This window comes from Ictalurus furcatus, chromosome 9 (genome assembly GCF_023375685.1).
Source record: "Ictalurus furcatus strain D&B chromosome 9, Billie_1.0, whole genome shotgun sequence".
NCBI lineage: Eukaryota > Metazoa > Chordata > Actinopteri > Siluriformes > Ictaluridae > Ictalurus > Ictalurus furcatus.
Window position 1 is genome coordinate 2,854,156 of NC_071263.1, and position 23,311 is coordinate 2,877,466.

A 23,311-nucleotide genomic window follows, 5' to 3' on the forward strand; every position below is an offset into this window, starting at 1 on the left:
TGATTATTTTCCTGTAGGAGCATGACACCCGAGTGTTTTATCAATCACACGCCAGGTTCCAGCGCCTCTTGTCTTGTTTCGGTGTCTATAAAGCAGGTGCGTCTGACCTCCAGGTGAGGGACGACACGAGTGCGCGTCTTTATCCGAATGGTCGGATGTCACCGCGGTGGAGTAACTGAACTCGGATTGCTTGTGAGACGGAGCCACGTCGTGTGTGGGGTTCGGTTTTTCCCCTCGGTGAGACGCAGACACGGGAGAGAAGGGAAGGTCTTTGCGTAGCGAAGCGGATATGCTTTATCGATTCGATGGACGATCTGATAGAAACGCAGCTTTAACTAATCATCGTGGGATTCAGATCTGGTGTTAATCCGTCATCGGTTTTCAACTCAGAACAACATCATCGGACTCCGTCGTATCGTTTTTTTTTTGTTTGTTTGTTTTTTTCCTTTTCTTTCTTTCTGTCAATTACGCAGCCTGCGTGACGGCTTTGGAAAGAAGTCGAAGGGCATATCTGTTTCAATTCAGCCGAATAAAGTGAAGTGTGGGCTACAGAGGAGACCAGAGAGATGACAAAGCGGGGTTTATGACACGGCTTTGTGTGGCTATGAGGCTCTAGCTGAGACAGTTAATAAGTCTCCCAGAGGGAAAGCAGTCAAGGGTCTATCATTCATTAGGCGGCCTCCATCATCACACACCTTCTACGCACTTAATCACCAGGACAGAAAGAAACGTGAAGGTCACAGGGAGAAAACGAGACACGGATGACAGAGGGAGGGCGAGACGGAGACGATGCGATGCGATGCGATGCGATGCGATGCATGGCCTCGTTTTGATCGAAAACCCTGAAGCTCTCACGTACAGTACAACGACATGCGCGAGAACACCGAATGAGAGTATTTCAGTCATCTCGCTTTGTCAATCTCTGTGAAGTGACTTGAAAAGCAAAAGCGCTGGGAACGGAACCCGAAAAGCGACGTCTCGGCACCGCGCCTTCCATCCATATTTACAAGCATCTCACTCGTGTATTTTCTACCTCGCTGATTTGCTTTGCTGTTTAATTTATCTAAGGGGGCGGCACGCCTGGGTCGTTGACAAGCCGTCGACTGCCGTTAGAAGATCTCAAGCAGACAAAAGCTCCTCACTTCACTGCCCCAAAATAAAAAGCGCTTTTTGACCTCCCGCTCATGCGCTTTTCACTTCTGAACTGTGACAGACGTCTGCATAATTCCCGCATGGGGCCGCTGGGAAACCTTTGGGAACGGCCCGTCTACTACGATGCGAATACATCTCGGAGGCTGAGCGCTGGAGTCTAAAGCCGCATTAAAGCCCTGAAAAGACCTCACGATTGTAAACGGACACGCTCGGAGCTCGCACCCGGAGCCGATCCGACCGCACTGACAACCGTATCGGAGAATATAATAGCCACTTTCTACACAGGAATCTGCATGACATTTGAATATGAAGCAAGTTTGGTCCGGCGCATGCGTAGGTTGAGCTGGAGCTCGAGACGCGAGGTCGTGGCTTTCTTCGTGCGCTGTGATGACAATAAGAAGAACTCCAGCTGGAGAGGGACTGTCAAGGTATCGGATTTCTGAAGACGGAAACAAACAAAAACAACAACGGAGGAGTGAGTTCCAGAACTGACGGTTTCGAGAAAACAAGTGGCTGACACATTTCCTGTCAGCGGAGCCCTTCCTCCGATAACACAGTGCTCCCATCAACAGGAAGTTCTCTCAGCGACCGCCTCTCAGCACGCTACACAACTTCAGCCTAAACACCCCACCCCCCTTCCCCTTTCCCCTCCCTCGCCTCGACGCTCAGGGGCGACCCGAAAAGACGACAGGGGAAAGACGAGAACGTGGACGAGTGTGTGCGAGCCTGAGACCTTCAAACGCTCTTGGTCTGAGAGAGACAGGCTTTTAAAAAAGCTCTGCACAATGCTCCTGAAATCAATTCACGTGCAGTCCCTGGGATCAGCGTTACACACGGGGTCCCATTACCTCGACTCACGGAAATAACCTCCTGGACCACGTTAACGTAGCGTCTGCACATCAACAACACACACACACACACACACACACAGTCTTTTGGCACGGGTCGCTGCCTTAAGTCATGATTAAAACATTCAGCCACAAAAACCCCCTCATTACTTTAAAGATTTAAACACACACACACACACACACACACACAAGCAGCAAGACAAGTTGTCCAAACTCGCGTTAAGTGCTCAGAACATTTGAGTTTGACCTTCGTGAGGCAGAAGCTGCTCTGTTTAAACAGCTGCTAATGAGAGAACTGGCAAGGGGAGAGAGAGAGAGAGAGAGAGAGAGAGAGAGAGAGAGAGAGAGCATGCACTTTCTGCGGGCTTCTGTGATGACATGCAGCCACTTTTTTTTTTTTTAGTATGAGGGGCTTATCTTTGTCTCTATGGTAACTGTGTCTCTGGGTTGTTATTAGAAACCCTGAACTTCCTGTGCTTCTACAGAATCAGCCAATCAGATGCGGCGCTCTCATAGGCGGGGAGAGCTCGCGCTATAGGCAGCTGAGAGCAGCCACATGAGGGGGCCATAGAAACAGAGGGTCAGGGGGGGAAAAAAAAAAAACAACAACAAAAAAAAACTTACTCCCGGAGAGGAGATCAAACAAAATAAAAATAAAAAGCAAACGCTTCTCCTAAACAGCACGAAGCCTGGAGCAGATCTGTCCGTAATGGAACTTTCCAATGAGAATAAAAGTCCAGACCTATTTATAGCAAAAAAATAATAATAATAAAATTAAAAAAGATTATACATGCCAAAAAGGCAGTCCTGCTTTTTCCAGAAGGGTTTTTGGCTTTTTTTTTTTCATGGAAACTTAATGGAAAATACAAGGTCAGCATGTTGGACTCCAAGAAAGATGTGGTTTAGAGACTCGCAGACAGACGGCCACAGAGACAGACAGAGAGAGAGAGAGAGAGAGAGAGAGAGGAAGGAAGAGAGAAGAGTCCAGCCCTGACGGCTTTAAAGCCCTGATGCTCGGTGTTGTCGTGTATTCACACATTCCTGCACTCGAGTTAAGAGGCAAACACTGGCAGGCTTAGGCTGAGCACGCCGCTTAATGCTGCTGAATGCTAACAAGCGACAGAGCGAGCTCAGGATTAGCAGAGAGAGAGAGAGAGAGAGAGAGAGAGAGAGAGAGAGAGAGAGAGCAGACAAACAACAGATTTTTGATGAAGAAGGAAAAAAAGAAAGAAAGAGAAGCGGAACTCCTGAACGGGAATGGAGGGATCTGAGAGCCGCCTGACCATAGCTGCCCGAGTGAGATGGCAGAAATGAAAGAAGAACCGAGATGCTGATAAAAAACCTTTGAGGAAATGTATATATATATATATATATATATTTTTTTTAAACCCCCCACTTCTCATCTACATCCGAGTGCACTCATGTATGCAACGCAGCGACATTCTGCAGAGTGGAGTTTCCTAGCAGAAAGTATTGGCACTCACTTGAGACTTCCCTTCCGCTTGTCCCCCTCTGCAGATGTGTTTGCACACGTCCAAACTTTTGTTTGTTTATCGAACGCTGCGTTTCGGTGACGAGACTCGGAGCAAAGTTCTGCGCGATAAAACCCAAGTGCTGACCTTGAACGTGTTCGATCCGAACGACGACGACGAGCACGAAAGCACGAGAAGGACTGAGAAGAGAGAAATGCAGAGAGAAAGAGAGAGAGAGGGAGAGAGAGAGAGAGACGGGAGAGGGAAGGGACGTGGACGCGTAACCCGAGCGGGTTCACATGCAGAGCCAGCTTGGACCTCACGCTGTTTACACATGCGACGCCTGTTATCTCCTCAATACACTTCCACGCTGATACCCTCGCATACACATGTCCCACACACACACACACACACACACACACACACACACACACACACACACACGCTCCGGACGACCCCGGGAGCCCAGAGATCACAGCGAGAACCGACAATCAACAATCAACAATAGAGACCTTTGAATCCCGATCTTCTCCTGATTGGACGCCTCCTCATGAGCTTCAGCTCCAGCTCCAAAATGTTTAAATCCCACGGGTTAATCCGTCCATTCCACAGATTCAGGATTGTAGCAGGGAGCACAGTGGGCTTGAACATTCACTCCGCTTCTCTCTCTCTCTCTCTCTCTCTCTCTCTCTCTCGCGCTCTCTTTCTCTCAGTCTTTCCCCCTCCTTCTCTCTCTGCACTCTGTTCTCCTGTCTCGCTCAGCTCTGGAACTAGAGGAGCCTGAAGAGGAGGGCAGAAGAGGCGGCAGCAGATCGCTGGGTCCTACTGCCTCACGGCTTCAGTGAAAGGACGGCATTGTTCCTGTTCCTGTGTGTGACCCTCAGCTAGATAGCTAGTTAGATAGATAAAACATTTTATTCATCCCAGAGGGAAATTCACCTATTACAGCAGCACGGAGAGTTAGAAGTATACTAAAAGTCATTTAACTACATAATAGATTAAACAAATAAGAATAAATATATATACGTATGTCTTTGCGCAGCAGGACGGCGGTACGAACCCGACAGCGTTCTGGCGGCGCGCTGGAACGTCGCAGCAAACGCCATTTCTGATTTCCTTTCCGACGTGCTCGAAGGTGTGTTGTCGTTTGGTTCTATTTTGAATCGAAATTACATTCTACTTGCATTCAATTTTCAATAGAAATCACAGACGCAAACGCATCTGGCGAACTTGACACTCAGACTCGCCCCCCCACCAGTAGGAACGACCGCTGTGGGTGTGGCCTCTCTACGTTCTTATAATGCGGCACAGACGAATCAAAATGGCGGAAGCGCGACTTTTAGCGGTGTAAACGAGAACGCATTTGAATGCGCTCCTTCCTGGTGTAAGCGTACATGAATCTGTTAAAGATGGATAAATGGAGGAGTAAGAAATCCCTCCAGAGCAGAAGCAGAGCTAAACGTTTCTCAAATGTTTTGTTGTTTAAGGGATGAAATGTTTCATTGTTCGGTTTTATTGTTTTGTTGTTGTTGTTGTTGTTGTACGGTTTGATTAAAGGAGCGGCGCGTGATGTTTAGAGGACTCGGCTGCAACTGAAATGAAAACGCTGACCAGAATTCCTGTTGAACCCAGCTGATCCCACCCCTTCTGTAGAAACGTCGTTTGCTTGATTTTTTGGGATGAGTAGGCGGAGCTAGATGAGTAGGCGGAGCAAATGTCTGGGCCAGAAACATTATATATATATATATATATATTTTTTTTTTCGTTTCTTTTCTAAAGGCAGAAATGAAGAACTCTTCATGTTGTAAACTGCAGATTTTTTCTAAAGTATCTTTGTAATTATGTTATTATTACAGGTCTATAAACACACGAAAACCCATAAAATAAACTTATTTAAAAAGAAAAAAAGTCATGTTTTGCAGCTAAGAGAAAAACAGTGAAGGAATAGCATGTTGGTATAAAAGCAGAAATAAAATTATTAAAAAAAATATGTATATTATCTGATCGTTAAGAGAGCCCATAATGAAATTTTAAGAATACAGGAATATTGTCTAAGCAAAGCAACATTTTTATGGTCTTTGCCTAAAAAAACAAACAAAAAAAAAACAACAACAACAAAAAAAAAAACATAAATCAGTGTCATAACACTGCCACTATTACAGTCTGCTACAGAATGCTAAATGTGCTAAATGTGTACATTGCATGTTTTAGTAAAGCTCTTATTATTTGCAGTCAGTAATAAAAAAAATAAAAATAAAAATAAAAATCAATCAAAAAAAAACCTACCCTAGAAGCTAATTGTGCCTGGGGAAAAGAAAAAAAAGTCCTATTTTAAAACATTACCTCGTTAGAATTATTGTATTTCCTGCCTGTTGTAAAGGGTTTGTTACCAGCAGCAGAGGCGAGCGGATCATTATTAGTGATGAAGCCATTAGGGAGTGTGCAGCTACTGCAGGCGAGTCTATAAATACCACGAGCAACAGAAAAGAGCAGGCGGAGAAACCAGGGAAAATTCGGGCTGCCTGAATCTGTCAGGAGGATCGTGGTGAAGGTTTCCGGTCATATGATCGGCTGTGGGGCTCGGCGTGCACCACCTCACCTCAGCGGGGTGCACTTTTACACTTTTACCCAGCTTTAACTGCGTTTTTTTTGTTTGTTTTTTTCTTTCACGGTGTTAATGAGTGATTCAGCTATATGTGAAAAAGATTTTCAAGCAAAACATTTACAATAACAACCGGGGAAGAACGGTATGTCATGGCGCCCCGGCTTAAGACGGCGAGTGCTTTCCGAATCGCCGAATCCGTCCGGTCGCTGAAACCCTGCCTAAAACCCCGTCGTGCCATCTCGCCCTTCGTCCAGATTCACAGCAGTCACACGGGATCCTGCCGGCGTTCCGCATCACCGGGAATAAAATGCTGAAATTTCTGTCTGCTCGTAACGCTCGGCTCGAATAACGGCGCATGATCTACAACCGCTTTTTTTTTTCCTCTTCTTCTTCTTCTTCTGTCACGAAGCAGCCGAGGCCGACAAGCGCAGGTACTCGAAGACTTTAACGATCTAGGCAAACAGTACAAAGACGTAATCCGAAATTAACGTGCGGGGTGAACAGACGAGGGTCGGGGCGAAGTGCAAACAGAATAAACAAGGGCGGGCGAGATAAAAAAACAAACAAACAAACAAAAAAAACGTAAAGAACAAAATGAAGTCAAAGAAACAAACAATGGAACGACGGCTTGGTAAAGACTGAGAGTACGAGACACCCGGAGCGTATACTTTTCCGACGACTGAGTGAACTGAACGTCCTGATATACTGTGGAAGTGATTGGGTCCAGGTGCGTGCAATCAGTAATCAGGTGAGAGTGAACTCTGGTCGTTGTAGTTCTCGGCGTCCATGTTAGTAGGGCCGTGCTGTTTTCTGGGAAGAAGTGGTAGTTATACGCTGAGTCTGGCGTTGCCATGACACTCACATTTTGACGAGAGAGAGCGAGAGAGAGAGAGAGAGAGAAACAGAGAAAAAATTTCCAGCACAAAATCAATACTCCTCTTTGAAATTCATAAGTAATATAACGGTAGCTCAGCTCCGACACGTGCACTGTGGGTGAATAAAGCAATCGAAAAATCAGTACCTGTCCCTGGAAATAAGAATCATGGGCAATTGATTATACTGGCGACCTGTCAGGGGTGGCACACGGCAACACCGAGTTTTACACTTTAGGCACTCTTAAAGTGAGCGAGGCGTGTCTGCTTGCCTCTTTCAGCGTCTAATGACGCTTCTCACAGGTCTCTCATGGGCAGAACTCGCTATATGTACAGCCTCGTGGTTTATGTCTATTAATACACGGTCATTACGATACCTCACTGTCTATCATCCGAAATATGTCGTCGTGGGATCTGGGAAAAACACGCATCTTTAGCTGGTCGTTTCGTCATGCGGTGTCTTACAAATAGAGGATCTTCAGATAGTTAAGAGCTCTTAAATGCATCCTAGTGTACTTGGAAAGTTCTCTGATGGAGAAACCTTCTCTCGTAGGGTTCAATCTTTAACGTTTATAAGAGATGGTTAAATGACTGTCCCTTTAACGAACGAACGAACGAACGAACGAACGAACGAACGAACGAACGAACGAACGAACGAAAGTGAGTCTCCAGTGTCAGAGCGTCGTGCCGGTCAGAGGTAAAGCTTTACGTTTTCTGACTGTTTCTCGCGCTGTTTGACCGCTGAGTAAAATTTCACCTCAGGCACCAAATAAATCAGGGTCACCAAAGGGCAAAGGCCAATATGGTGTTTTCGGAAATCCGTCGTAAACCCGCGTCTCTCGTCCCTGCATTAATTACCATGTTCTCTCTCTCTCTTCTCTCTTAAAAGCAATCGAAAAACAAAGCACAGATGGATGTCTCTATCATACAACAATGTGCCTGAGGCACTTAAATGAATTAATGTAGCATGAGTCCAGAGAAATGTACGAGCCTTGTGCAATCAAAAGATTACAAATATGCATTTTAAATGAAACGTACAGCACTTCAAGGGAGGGGGAAAACGATTAACGCGTTCGTGTACGAGCCAGAGTCGTACGCGGTTCCGCCGAACCCGAGTACGTGAAGGCAGAAGCGCAACCTTGAGGAAAAGACGGCGCCGTGTCCCTTCAAAAGTTGGGACAGAGTGCATTAAGGATATAAACACACACGTACGAAGGACACGTGAAATGCGAATCCGGGTAAGGGTGTAACGGGCCGGACGCTATCGGTACTGAGGTTTAGAGTCGTTTGGTTTACAAACAACAACAACCGGTTTTAACAGTTTTTACCATAACCATTTCCCATCACTAATATCTAGCTTCCCCCTATTCGCTGACATCACAAACCGACGCCCCCGGACGTAATCGTACGGTTAACCTTGAAAAGAATTTCGCACCGATCGTAAATCGAACCCAAACACCGTAACCAGCTAGCCACGAGGAGTTAAAACGGATTTAAAACGACGCTCGGTGGTACTTTAAAAAGGAGTTACTGGTATTTTCCACACACGTCAACGTTTTATTAAGAGCGTCTGTGTGGAAATAACCCAGTAAAGCATGCATGAGAGTCATCTATAATTGATACGAGTGTTGAAAATGCTGAGCTGCGAATCCCCCTGCTGGGACGTGTCGATGGGTAACTTGCCTCTCACCATGAGCCAAAACGCTCTTTCAGGGAGGAACGTGCCGCCAGATCATACGTGTAATGGGACTCGAGAGACAACAGGCATTATTCTAATGTACCGAGCTCTGGGATTTTTAATACACATCCAAGACGGCGAAACGAGGAAGCAGGGAGAACGGCGTCGATGGGTTTTGTTTTGTTGTTTTTTTCGCGCTCTCCGTGAGGACGCGAGTAAAGAGCAGGCGAACGGGCTGATGGATGTTACACGGCTACACGTCTGTGGAGCGAAGAAAAAAAAAAAAAGTGAAAAAAATCAATCACCGTAACGGCTGACGGTCTGGCTACGATGAGCGCTAGAGCGCAACGTTAAGACGATATGCAAACGATAAATTCGTTTTCGCTAAAAGTCTCAGAAAGCTAATGTCGCAATCTCTCCGTCCATCTGTCTCGGGTAATACGGCGGAGGGAAGGCTGTATTAACTGCCGTCAGGATTGAGTTGTCCTCGCTGTAATGACACACGCTGGTGGAGAGGATATAAACCAGCCATGCGTTCCTTCTGCTCTCACACCATCTCGGGCTTCAGACTCCGGCCTATAAAGCCTTCCGTAATGGTTCTGGGACTATCCGGGGACTCTTCCACACGAACACGTCCTGAATCACGCAGGCTCCGGCCAAGGCTATCCGTCGTTCTCTCTGAGCGCTGAGAGTACACACGCGGTGCAGATGGCGTTATTTGTCCAGATTCTCACCCAGCTAATGGACTAAAGCCCAAGTGGGTCATTTGCGCCGAGAAATATCAAGCCTTTCAGCCACTCGACCCTCACGCACAGCCTACGGTCACCTTTTGTACTGCAATGTCAACAGCCTGCCACGGGCGTTTTGGCACAAGGACGCGGTAGAGTTAATGGGGCGAGTTTGAACACGTGAGGCAGAACTGAGATTCAGCAACGAGCAGAACCGCTCATTTGTCTTCCTGGTTTGGTCGTGATGCTGGTGTGCCATCCTGGTCCTGGTACACTGAATACAGAAACAACTCTAGTTCTCTCTCTCTCTCTCTCTCTCTCTTTCTCTCTAAGTAAGTGAACTCTAGCGGGAAAGCGATTCGACTCCGAATCGACTCCACTGCGGGAAGTGCTTTGCGTTGTGGGTTCGTAGATGCGAGCTGAGCCAAAGCACAGAGCTGTAGCGCTGCAGAATTCTCACCGATGAACCAAAGAGGTTTTACAAGGACGCTTTCAGGTCTAGCGTGGTGTGAAACCAAACCCAACGGATTCATTTCACTCTGATTCAGATTCAAGCTCAACTAAAAGGTGCGACAGCACTCGTAAAGATCCTCACAACTTCTTTTCATAATCAAAATTACAACGTTATACGCTTTCCTGCTGCGCCCCCCCCCAACATACCCCCCACCTCATAAAAATCAATAAATAAATAAATAAATAAATAAATAAATTGACGTCTTTCCCGCTCACTCAGTCTAGCTAGCAACTTACGCATTTTGCACCACTTAGCATTAAAAGTTATGTCTAGTCATGTCAAGTTCTACTTCGCATTTTGGATAAAAACCACAACGGGAAGAGGAATTAGCAGAAGGGCCGGATGAATTCGTGTGAAATCGCCTTAGAATCAGGAACTACACTGCTTTGGTACTGCTTGTGATTTTACGCTAATATGATTCTTTTGCTAGTTTCTGGAACCAGCAGGAAGCAGCACAAAGCAGTAATCAAGATCAAGCGCACACAAACCTGCTTTGTTTGTGTCCTTAGAAAATACGCCGGAACACCTGACACGTTTCTGACTCACGCGACCTCTGTGACATGACGCGTCGAAAACTTTCGCTCTGTCAAATCTTCCCCTTTTCCCAACGCTGGCATGGGGGTGTGTTTGTAAGCAATGCCAGTGTCATTATTATGCAAGCTGACACGTCTACACAGATGTGGTCAGCTGGAAAATTGTGTTTTTATATAGCATTTACTGAGAGAAAAAAAAAAAAAAACCATAAAAAAAATGAAGATATAAAACTGTGATTAGTGAGCCTTGTAGAAAATGTCCCTTGGATCTGGACTATGATGATATTTGTTTGTGTTTAAATCAACATAACCATACGTATTTTCACCACACTTGCGATACGATAAACGTCAAATAATTCTATTATTATTATTATTATTATTATTATTATTATTGTCCCTTTAAACTCTGAACCAGATGCTATTTCCGTATATAAATGTGTATAATTATTTTACGATGTGTATAACACAACACGTCTGTTTTAAACCTGAAATAATTCTGTTATCATATTCTGTGTGTGAGAACACGCCGTCGATGAGTGACACAACGTCCTGGACGATGGCTCCGGCCGAGGTAAAGTAAACATTTCCGGGACGCCTGCTTCATATTAACTGAACGCAAAGCGCTTCGACCGGCGAGGTCAGAGCGACCGGAGAGGCTGAGTAAATCAGACAAAACCAAACAAAACAAAACAAGCGACTGGAGAGCGAGTCAAACACAACACTGACCGAAAACCTGTCGCGGCAGCCACGTGCTCTTCGGGGACAACTTTTTGGCACGGTGCGCGCACAATAATAACCGTTTCTTGCTCACCCTGCTCGTTTCGCGTTGTCGGACCAAAACCGACGGCGAGTACAAATGAGATGAAACGAGACTATTCTCTGTGCAATGTCGCATTTCCCATGTGCAGTGTAAGTGAGAGATAACGCCGAACAAAGCGGCGTGATAACGGAAAATAACGGACAAGGGAGGAGGTTATTTTTCTGCCCTTTATTTTTTTTTTTCATATCGGGACGCGTCGTTATCGCACCGCTTAACATCATCTCAACAAACGGATGCTTTTCAGCCATTTTTCTTTCCTCGTAGCAACAGCGTCTCAGGTTATGTCATGTTACTCAGCTAGCATGTTACTCAGCTAGCTCAGCTAGCTTTTAGTAGCATAACTCCTGTATACAGCAGACCTAGCCTAAACCGTTTATAGGGAGGTAAATAATCGACACCCTCTGACCAACAAACCCACCGTGACCCGGTGGCATCGCAACCGAACGAGACGGCGTCCGATTTCAGAGGTATTACTGACACGTCAATTAATACACACTGCATCGGGAGTGTCTTTAATATGATTGGAGGGAAATGTCTCATAAAAAAGTCACTCGATCCCCCGAGGTAAAAATAAATAAATAAATAAATAAATAAATAATAATAAAAAAGGTTCAGCCACTGACTGCACACCAACAGGGCTGTCTCTATGGCAACCAAACTCTTTCTCCTCCGCCGTTCCATGTCTGAATATTTACTGTCAGTATGATCTGTTCAGTGTGTCAGCAACAAATGATCATTTTAACATGCTCTAAATACTAAGAGAGAAATATGCGCTGGTTTCACAGTGTCTGGGCGTGCGCCGGCGTCATCGTGGCTTCCCTCATCGATTTTCTGCAAATCATATCGAGAGGCAGCATTACTGGGGCCGCAGCCTGTGCGCCGTTGCTACCGCGCGTGTCGATTTTCATGGCCTGGAGTTAAACGGATAGATTTTCATCACATTTTCCCATCTATGAAGATTGGCCTTACGCCAACGGCGACCCAATCGTCCCGATAACTAGGCCTTCATGGGCGGGCTCGTCCGCTCGCAAATCTATTACGTTATTTTCATCGTTTTTGCTCTAAGCCATGTCTTCCCTATTTCCCATCACTGCCGACACGTGAGTGCATTTTTAACAGGACACGACTTTTCCGCTTCTTTAACTCCTTTGAATGTTTGATTCATTTGCGCCTGGGGCACAAAAACTGTTTCCTTTTAAAAGTGGGCCAAAAACAGGGGGCCAAAAGCGTGGTCCAACTAGAGCTGGAGAAAGGACAAGCAGGATTAGCAGCGTAACACTTTATCCGCCGTGTTTCTGGAGCCAGGACCTTCACAGGAGTCCGCAGGAGTCTTTACAAAGCATCGGACGCTTCTTATCGAAGGCATTATATACCGCTTTTCCTTCCTCTTCACGCCTTCATCGCGCCGCTCGCTTGCCACTGGCCTTCCTAGACGCTGTGCCATGATGTGTTGGGATGAGAGTCAGAGTTGTGGAACCGTGTGAGATTCAGCTCCGTAATGTGTTTTGCATTGGACTGCTAGCGCTGTGCGTCCAGGTTTCATTTCATTTTATTGTGTTTTCACCCATTTCTTTCGCATGATCCTGTCCGGAATTCCCCAGGTTGATTCTCATGTCTCCGCGACACCACAGAGAATCCTAATCACGAAGACTACTGACATTCAGCCAATCGGGACAACATGAGGCATTCAGAAAGCAGAATTCGGGCATCGTAGATGTCTTAGAGGCACGGATTCGGAAAGAATACTGAAAGGAGGACGTGTATTGGTTTGAACTCGCTGACTGCACCTTTAATAAAAAGTGCCGCGTGGTACACTTTCACTCGGATGTCTTTTTGCTGCGTCGTCGTGCCGAGTCAAAAAGACGACGCAGATAGAGTCACGGGTCGAGTTCCTTTTATTAACCTCCGACCGTAACTGTTTTTCTCTGGGACAATGCGCACTAATTATATTTCACTCGCTGTAGGCCTGTAGCGCGCCATAAAATCAATGTGCATGCAAATGACCTGACAACACTCCTCCTTTGATCACTTTTTTTTTTTTTTAAGTAGGCGATTCTTATTACGTCTCGCCTTGCTCGTTCGTTAAAAGAATTTCAACTCCCACCAGATGCCGCTCGTATTTGTTCGGGTAGGAGGTCTGTGGTGGCTGCGGCGGCCGCGGCGGCCACGGCTTTGTGGTTTGGACTCGGATAAACGGGCCTGTCTCCGTGTCTCCCGGGCAGTTTGTCCATTTGTCTGTGTCACCGATTTTGTCAAGCGCAGTAAAGAGGAGTAGGCTGGGTAATCTTCCAGTCCAGCTGTAACATGGACACTGGTAATTAGTGGGCTCCTGCGCCATGAATCACTAACCGGTAGACAGACCACAGTGCGGACGGACAGGCCGAATCAATCTGCACTGGTGTCGCGTTCGTACGGCCATGTAGTGGAATTAATATAATTGACCTCTGGCGGAAAACTGACAACGTGCTAAAGTGCCGAGCGGCGGCCGAGTCACACATCATTAGAGCTGACTGGAACGGCGGCGATGCCCCGTTTAAATCTTATAAGTAGTCTTTTCCAGACCAGAAAAACAAAACAAAACAAAAAAAAAAACCCCAACCCAAACCCGTATCGCGATATCACAAATCGCTGTAGCGTTTTATCCGGTATCGTCGATATCACACATTTATTACAGCTCGAGCTAGATTCACATTAACGTCAACATTACATACTGCACCTTTAAATCCCAAAGCTCTGAATACACTGGGAGTAAAAAGCTCTGCGTGTGTAGAGCTATTTCTGCCTGCTGAGTAAATACGACGTCTGTAAATAGTAACGTGTTCGCCAGGCAAAAAAAAAAAAAAAAAGAAATGAGAGGAAAAAAAAAGGCACAACGACTCCACGACGAAAATGTTCCGTACAGTCGTTTGAGCGAGTGTAAAGACTACTGTAGAGGAACAGGGTGTCCTTGAGCCTGCATGAATTGAACGCGCTCGCTGTGTGAATGAATGCACGGCGTGAAATAATGAATGAGCTGTACAAATCTGATGAATGAAAAGACCTTCACCTTTGCTGAGGAAATTACTCTTCTCCCTCTCCAAACATGCCGAGAGGTGGCTAAATAAAAATGTCTTAACCAGCCTTTTTTTCTTTCTTTTTTTTTTTTTCTCCTCGCACCTGTAATTACGTATCAAGGCTTGAGAAATCAGGCAGCGCCTTTTAATGCGCCGGAGTACTAAAGGCCGATAAGAGGCTCTTTAGAGGCTGCCAGTGCCATTTACCCAGGCGAACTGTATTACTGTAATATGGATATCAACAGGTTATGCTCTGTTTGCAGGCAATATTAGAGCTGAGAGCTGAAGGCATGACAAAGTGGAAGTGTGTGTGTGTGTGTGTTCGGTGAGGATCGGCTGCCTGAGTGCTTTGTTCCTGAAGTCTCACCTGTAGAGGACACCATGTCCTCTACAGGTGAGACAACCGCATTATAAAGACGTTTCTTTATAATGGCGCCACCTCATTAACGAGTAATTGGCTCGTTAATGCAACTTCAAAGACTAATCAGCGGTAAATTCCTAATTGACTGATGATACGTGTGTGTTTCACCTCGCGCGCGCGTCAGACGGACTAATCAATCATCTAGAAATAACGATCGTCTAGATCGATAAGTTCGATTCATCGCTACGTGCTGCCGAACGCCGCGTTTAACCGAGTCCTCGATCGCCAGATAAACAATAAACAATATACATAACGGATTAAAAATGGATATCGGATTCGCTCCCGCTGCGATGTTCTGGATTCTGATTGGTCGGAGGGTGTTGTTTTATTTCCTATGAGTGCAGCTGAGGTTTATCTGAACGCGCTCGTTCTAATCATCGTTTCGACAACAACAACAGACAGTCGTTGTTGAACACGGTGAAGTTTTCTGTAAGGAGACATGTCTTTATGTAACGTTTACGGAAGGAGTCTCCAGTGTCAGCGCTTCGTAACAGTCTCTGACCCAACAGCGACTCAATCCTTAGAGGTTTTAAAACATTATTTCCAACATCGTCGCTTCTAGGACCTTTTAAATATACAGTACATTTTATATTATAGAATTATATATTATATATATTATATATTATAGAATTATATTATAGAATTCAGGCAATTTTACTGGGGTTATCTCATACAGTGTGGCAAGTAATAATCTGGAAAGACCTTTGTAATATCACAGTCTAAAACTGGATTTAAACAGAAGCAAATCAGTAAACGAATCACATGTAAACGAATCACATGTAAACGAATCACATGTAAACGAATCACATGTAAATGAATCACATGTAAACGAATCACATGAAAACAAATCACATGAATATGAATCACATGTAAATGTATCATATGAAAATGAATAAATACATTAAAATGTAAATATACAGTACATTTAGCTAAAGATATCGTTAAGAAACGACAAACGCTGTTAAAATATTAGCTGATATCGGTCAGGTCTGACGTCTCTGAAGGTTATTCCATGAAAAAGACATAAAAAGGGAGAAATAAAGTTCCACGATGACGTTAAGAATAAGGATCTTCATAATAATGCAGTGTTAACGGGTCTTACGCTACGATTCAGGTCGTGGAGGTCTATCTGATTTAAACCTGGAAATACCAATGAATATTATTGAATTATTTATTTTAATGTCTTTAAACTATGGAATAAAAAAATTAAATAAATAAATAAAGGGGTCGAATCATTTCTATTCGGTGTGTGTTTGCCTCAGGTGCTGAGAACTTTATGAGGCGACAGACTTTCCGTGTGAATAAATCCACCGCCGTTCCCCTGGAATCCTTTCCATTACGTTGGAGCTCTCGCGCGGCTAAATTCAGCTTAAGGCCGTAAGACGGAGAAACGTATCTATAAATCATGTTTAATAAGCTCCCTGTAGGAAGATCGATATGCCCGTCGCACCTCAGAACTTCACCGTCGCGGTTAACATTCGTCAGTGACGACTGCTCCCTGAGTAACGTTTGCTCAGAAGGGATATTTTTATACAGCAGTGTGAAAAGGGAATTTATCAGTTATGGCTTTTTCCTTCTTTATCCATCTTTCGCTAATGGATTTTTACTAAGCGCTAAGAGTTTTAGAATCGACTGTTTTAAATCCCTAACGATCTGCACGAGTAAACGCGGAGGAAAAGCCGTACGGGTTGAAGTTTAGGGTCGGGGATAGCGTTCGTAGCTTTTCTTACGGCTTCGTTCGTATGAAATTAGGAATAAAATCCAACCCCACTGACCTCAGATATTTCATCAGAGACAGGTTTGAACGAATAGAATTCCGAGGCGGGGAAATAAGAGTCCAGGACGAGTAGATTAGGTCAGTGGTTTTCAGAGTGGGGGCCGCGGCCCCCTTGGGGGCCACCAGGGGGCGCCCGGGGGGCCTCAACAATTTGGTGTGAAAAATAAATAAATGTATGGTTTTCTCTTTCTCCCTCTCAGACACACACACACACACACACACATGTAATGTAAAGATGTAAGATGTAATTATTAATAAAAAAGGGGGGATATATTCAGAAGTCTGTATTTTTAATGTGTTTTAAAGCCATCTTGCAAAAGGGGGGCCTCGGTCAAATTTTAATATCATTTAGGGGGCCTCGCCCTGGAAAAGTTTGGGAACCACTGGATTAGGTTACTTTTTTTATGCGTCCAACGAGCTATTTGTACAGTAAAGTCCGATAAATTCCATCGGATTAGGTGCTGTTGAATTCTCAATCCTGATTGGTCAGAAGGTTTTTGTTTAATAACAGCAGCTCTGACAGTAGTACAGCACCAAATCACAGGCTTATTATTATTATTATTATTATCATTATTATTATTATTTCTATAATAACCACTGAAACAGAGACGTGTATGCCGGGCATTCTTCACATAGAAACGTCTGTAAATGCAAACCTGGTGCAGTCTTCTTTATAAGAGAAGTTTATTGAATATTTATGGAAGGAGTCTCCAGTGTCAGAGGTAAAGCTGTAAACTTGAAGCTTTCCGACATGGGAAACGTTTTGTATTATTAACTTCCAGGAGAGAACTTGTCTCATGGACAATCCAGAACATCTCCATCCCTGAGCATTTGGACCTCGATTAGCTGGACACGTCGCTCTCAACGTTTCCCTCCCAGAGCCACTTGGAACATCTGACGGAGGACAGAGAACAGAGATAGCTCTCTCTCTGTCTCTCTCTCTCTCTCTCTCTCTCGTGCCGTGTATCTGCGAGCAGGTAGAGCAGGGGAGCAAGGTCCCTCATTTGTATCTGTCAACGCTGATTAATGATATTTCATCCTCACCGTGTTCTCCTTTTTCTTTTCTGTTGCCTCTCTCTCTCTCTCCCTTTTTCATACACCTGCTTAACGTGGGAGCTGGTTTGGAGTGGGGGTGTAACTTCATTTAGTAGGACACGTCATGTTTGTGCTCAAACATGGCGTCTTTGCGTTCGTACGCGTTTGCTTCACGTGCGCTTTAGCTTCTAGAACACACGTATAGCGTCTGATCGTGTCAAGGGTGTGATGTTGATTCATCAACCTTTCCCTCATCTCACCCACACACCCACACACACACACACACAAGCTATCGTATTACTGCAGTAGCTATAAAGCCCCCACCATCTACTGCAGTCCAAACAAGCAGCATCTCTCTCTCTCTCGTCTCTCTCTCTCGTCTCTCTCTCGTCTCCTCTCCTCGTGATGACTAAATCACTCCGGGTTCCATTGGATCTTTCCGGTAGCCGTAGAAGTTTCTTGTGAAGTTGCAGGGGAAAGAGCCGTCACCGGGCCGGCGTACGCATCATACACACGTTTCGTTTTCATTAGCAAGGCTTATATTGCAACACAACAACACGTTTTTCACTGTAGGGGGTTTGTCCTTGGGCATTTCATTCACACACACACACACACACACACACACGAATTAAATGTCAGGATTCACTTAATTAGTTTCAAAAGGAAGGTGAAGATTAATCCAGCTCTCTCCTGATCATTTTTTTTAAACAGCGGCCCATCGCTGAGAACGAACCGTGTGTGGATTAAACACGTATTTGATTATAAACTATTTGATTATTTCCTCCCCCCCCCCCCCCCCCACTCCCCGCCCCATTTCGCAAGTCCATTTCTTTCGCTCGCTACCTCCTGAGCCCCCGGTGGATTTGCTGGGCAGAGCACGCACATACAGATGAGGACTCGGGACTGATTACAAAAACAAATTAATCTTTATTCAGACGGGAGCGCGGTAAATCTCGACAAAAAACACAAACAAGTATTTACAGTTCCATAATCGTGTGTAACAAGAGTGGCATAAAATCCTCTGCAAGAGTGCGCCTGGGCCTTTTCTTAATGGCTGCACAGCGGCGTTTTTGTGCAAAACTGATTAAAAATGCAATCTGATTACGAGCGCTCGTATTCTGGAGCTGAAAAGCGAGCCGCCTGTTTCTCAGGTGCAAATGGATTTAGCGGAGGAGGATTAGAAGACATCCAGCCCTCGCCGTACTGTGTAATGGCTTTGGAGTGATTGAACGGCAGGTACGCAGGAGCGAACGGGAAATACCTGAAGAGCACTCGGTGGTAACGGCGGCCGTGGGCTATGTTGATTTGAGCGAGGACTGCACGAGTGGAGCGAGTGAATTAGGCCTGGAGGGACTGGGTTTATCCTTAATGCAGCCTGTAAGACAACCGGACAATAGAAATGTGTGTCTGACTATTACACGGCACGGCCCCCGCGCCGAACGGATCGATACGACATCAAGGCTCATCATCAAACCCGACTCTCGGGCACTGACGTTCGTCTGCCTTTCAACAAAGAGGCCAGAGTGCACTTCACTAATGGCTCGTTGCCGCCTATCGGGACGTGAGGACGACGAGGGGAGGTGATAATCTACAAACAAGACAACAAAAACGACCTGAATGTGTACTCCTAAATCCTAAAAATGATCTACGACGGGTAATAAATAATCGATGTTAGTATCTGGGTCTCAATCTGGAGCCTCACGTTTGCATATCGAACATGATTGGCTTAAAATGTGCGCCTATGTTGTGACCTCACAAACTGAGCTCGTATGTAACTTAGCTTAATAGAGAGATCCGTAAAAATGCGTCAACGATTCTGGCCCAAACACCGGTATATGCTGTGTGATCGGAGTCCTGGACACGTTAAAATGAACACGTTGTGCTGCTTTGTGAACGAACGTGTTCTTTTGTCCTGAAATGCAATACTGAAGCTCGGTCGGCTCCAGACGCACGTGATCTCTTACTGCTGTTCCCACAGACCTTCTGCTGTAGCGCAGTGCCTCAGCTGTTGGCCAGCCCGTAACTGATAACGTCCTCAAAGTCCTTGAAGCTGATGTGTCCATCTGAGTCGTGGTCCACGTGTCTGTCAGGAGAGAAAATTCGCCTGGTTACTAAAATCTTCCCAGCCAACCACATTATAATAGGCCCGATGGTTATTTCCAGCTTTAGAAGCAGATAAAGCTTTATATCCCGTCCTGTAGGCAAGAGCGTAATCTTGTTAGCTGATGGATCTTAAGTGCGAGTGCACGGAAGCCTGAAACACTGGGAAAGAGCCAGAATGCCACCAACACACCACACACAACACACTCTGACAGAGGCAGAACACTGAAGGCGGTATTGAGTGACTGTCGGTGACGGATATTAACTCGGAGCAGAAACCAGGGAAACCAATAAACACTCGTTTTCCTTCTCGAGTTCAATACGGCACCCTGTCTTTAAATTCGATACTCGTCATTGTAATCAGTATCAATCTTGTAAACGCTAGCTGTAGGCCTATGGCACTATTAGTTTCAGTGATTTCCAAGGAAATGCTTCAGAAATATATGACAAATCCAGCAATCGGAGCTTTGCCATGCCCTCAGACTAAGTCTACAATGGCTACATGAAGTGTTTTTGTGTTCGGTGTCCAATAACATCAGGCCAAAGTCAATCTTAATATCCTCGCCAGTAGCAAAAAAAAAAAAAAAACCAAACAAAACCACATCATTTTTACCACAAAAACCCCTAGCGTATTTCAGTGGACGAGACAGTCATTCTTTTTACATGTATTCAGGAGATAAAAGAAAACACACTCCCACACACTTGGTTTCTATTGGCTCAAAGAACAGAGGTTTGCGAATTCACAGGTCAAAGTTCACCGAGATTAAGTCAGCACGAAGCAACGGGACCCGGGTGTCTCCCGTATCGCCGTTTTAAGGCCTCAAAAATCCGAACCTATCAATAGCTGCGTTTACACGGACGACAATAATCCGCTCTTAACCCGATTGAGACCATACTTTGATTAAGAAACTAGCATGTAAACAGCAGTTTTTACTTACCTTAATCTAATTAAAGTCATACTCGAATTAAGCTCTAATGGAATTAAGACGGGTGGAGTACTCCTGTTTTAGTCGCATTACAGACGTGTACACACCTTAATCACATTATCAACGTCGTGCGAGAGTTTTCACCGCGTTTTGCGACAGGACACGATCACACACGGCAGTTCTCAACATTTGACGGCGAACGAGAGAGTCCGGCTGCGTCCCAAACCGCGTACTTGCCTACTATAGGCCTGTAGTGGGGACAAAAATACATGTATCTCGGCGACTGATTTACCGATGCGCAGTGAAGTAAAGGACAGAGCTGACGTGGAGAAGCGAAGAGGTGTGTTTGGTCTAGAATTCTTTTAGGCAGTTTTATCTGAACGCTGATTATAATTAAACACTGACATGGTTATGATCGAATGAATGCAAAACTCCAAACCCAGGGCCAAAAAAAAAAAAAAGTCAATTCGCAGCAGCAGATCCACAAGAAAGCCCAATTCCACGAGCGGGTGCGTGCATCCTGATTGACTGAAGTGAGCCGGGGCTTGACTTATTTCACGTCCTGATGGAGGTCGTGCTCACCTGACTGGGCCTTTTATCAGGATGGAGGGTGATTCACGTGGCAGGGTACGGTTTTACCATTTGCAGTGCAGGTGAAAGGGGAACGAGGTGCTCTACGAGGTGCCCGGCTAAACACAAACCAATCGATATCGCTCTGTATTAAATACATCTAGCTACAAATGATATTACTATAGCACTATAAAAAATATATATATATATATATATATATATATATAAAAAAAAAAGAACAGACAGCATATGCGCCAAAAATGGATAACATCTCAGGTCCATTGCAATTCTCATGCTAATATAGATATACACACACAGTAACGCAAACCTACGTACTGCATATTACAGCAAATCAGTGACGGTGCATAAGCTTGATGCATCATGGGCATTAAATTAAAAAGTCCAGAATTACCGGCACCCTTAAAGAGAAGGGACGGATGAATAAAATCAGCCTTGTATTTAAAGAAAGGTTAAACACGACAATTCAAATTTCCTACACAGACAAATGAAGACTCTATGTCCTTTCAATCTAACGGCAAAAAAAAAAAACTCGTCAAACTTGTTTACGCGTCAAAAGAATTCATTCAGTCATTCAGTAAATCAATATGTCGTTGCCTCTGACCGTGTCATGTTTCCTCGGGGTATAAACATGAGGTTGCGCACGTGTGAAGTCTGTTTATCGTCCGTCGCAACAGGGAAAACGTGAGGAAATGGCAGGCTTTTCGAGATTTTACAAGGAGAAAGCTCTCGAAGCTCCTGTAAAATACGGTTCCGGAGCACTAAAATTGGACGGTTTAAACTTACGTCTAAGCTGAAATGATTACTAATTTTCCTGCAGGGTGCCAACAGTTCTGGATCTGGCCGTATCGTAGTGACTCAAATATGGCTCGGTTTGTATAGACCCTCATGATTCATGACCGCGACGCTTTCCAAAATATTTCGGTACGGACGCAGTGTCCTGTTTGTTTAAATCGACCGGTCACTGACGTTCCCCATCTGCTTTCCCGATGCTTGCTCGTGCTTGCTCGTGTGTGTGTGTGTGTGTGTGTGTGTGTGCGCGCGCGCATGTGTGTGTGTGTGTTTATGAAATCCAGGACGTCTTACAAGAGCAGGTCAAAACTAGGACATAGCGACGTACTCAGAGATATCGAGATAAACGTCTCCGGGTTGGGCCTTTGCGTGCCTGGATCCAAATTCAAAGTGACTCCAGCCAGTGTCCAGACTTATCACACACTCCCAGAGCCATTTCTATAAAGCGCAGCTCACTGAGAGAGCAGACGCTCGATTACATCGTCAGATGAGCGAGGATGAATGAGCAGATAAAGACGATGCGCGAGCAATTGCATCGGTGTGGGAAAAGAGCGTGATAGAGAGAGCTTTTTTTCCCCCCCCTTCTTCTTTCACTCACTGCCCACTTCCTGCACAGATTAAACTGAATAGAGTAAATAGCCGAACTGGAATCTCCTATTTCCTGCTCATTGGATCTTTCTTCCTGTTCAGCCAACACGGTATCGCAGGAATCTGAGAGCATCGTGCTGCGGTATTTGATAAGCCCGGGGCCCTCGCTGGGAATTAACTGGACGATGTAACTAAAGGCAGAATCGATGTGGATGGAGGCTGTGTGCGAGGATATTCGTCGGGAGCTTGTGTGTTTTCCAGTCTCGCTCTCTCGCTAGGTGATTTCTCTATTACTCTGAGCAGCAGACTGATGGAGTGCAAACCCAGCAGATGTGAGGGAAATTTGGTAGCAACAGGGAGGAGAATTAAAACAACATTAGGCATCCAGTAACTGGAAAATCACGCTTTCCCGTTCCGTGCTGGTGAATCTCGTTCAAATGGTAGTGCACTAAGGACCTAATTAGATTCTAATGCGGCCCACCCCGTGGAGGAGGACCGCTGGGATGTCCTTCGTGCCCCTGTTCGGACCCGAGCCCCTACGCTGTTCGATCAGAAATCACCGTCCAGTGCTGCGGAGCTGTCATAAACTCCGTAATCGCAAAACGATGCCATTAACGCGGGATTAGGATGTGTATGATGAGGACGGTGTGTGTGTGTGTGTGTGTGTGTGTGCGTGCTGAAGCGATTAAGCGGTGATGGTGGCCGCGTCACATACCAACGTGTTTGACTGACTGGTCTGATATTAACGCTGAAGCGACACGTCAAGTCTCCTGGAAAGTTGTCAGATCTGTAAGAGTGCTGGAGGGGCT

At 45.3% G+C, this 23,311-nt stretch overlaps 2 protein-coding genes across 5 annotated transcripts in view; both read right to left on the reverse strand.

Moving 5' to 3' along the window:
* foxn3 (forkhead box N3) overlaps positions 1-23,311 on the reverse strand; it is a 136,282-nt gene that overhangs the window by 77,607 nt on the left and 35,364 nt on the right. Inside the window, exon 1 of one of the 4 annotated variants that reach the window (XM_053632699.1) lies at positions 3,985-4,426. The exons of 1 other annotated variant lie outside the window; for it this stretch is intronic. The gene's annotated coding sequence lies outside the window, so the exon portion shown is untranslated. Of the gene's footprint in view, positions 1-3,484; positions 3,652-3,984; positions 4,427-23,311 lie in introns of those variants that run through there. 2 more of the 4 variants (XM_053632705.1, XM_053632703.1) reach the window with 2 other exon arrangements.
* efcab11 (EF-hand calcium binding domain 11) overlaps positions 18,327-23,311 on the reverse strand; it is a 49,783-nt gene continuing 44,798 nt past the window's right edge. Inside the window, exon 5 of the mRNA XM_053632706.1 lies at positions 18,327-19,591. Within this exon, the coding sequence (XP_053488681.1) occupies positions 19,290-19,591 (302 nt within the window). The 3' untranslated portion in view covers positions 18,327-19,289. The remainder of the gene's footprint in view (positions 19,592-23,311) is intronic.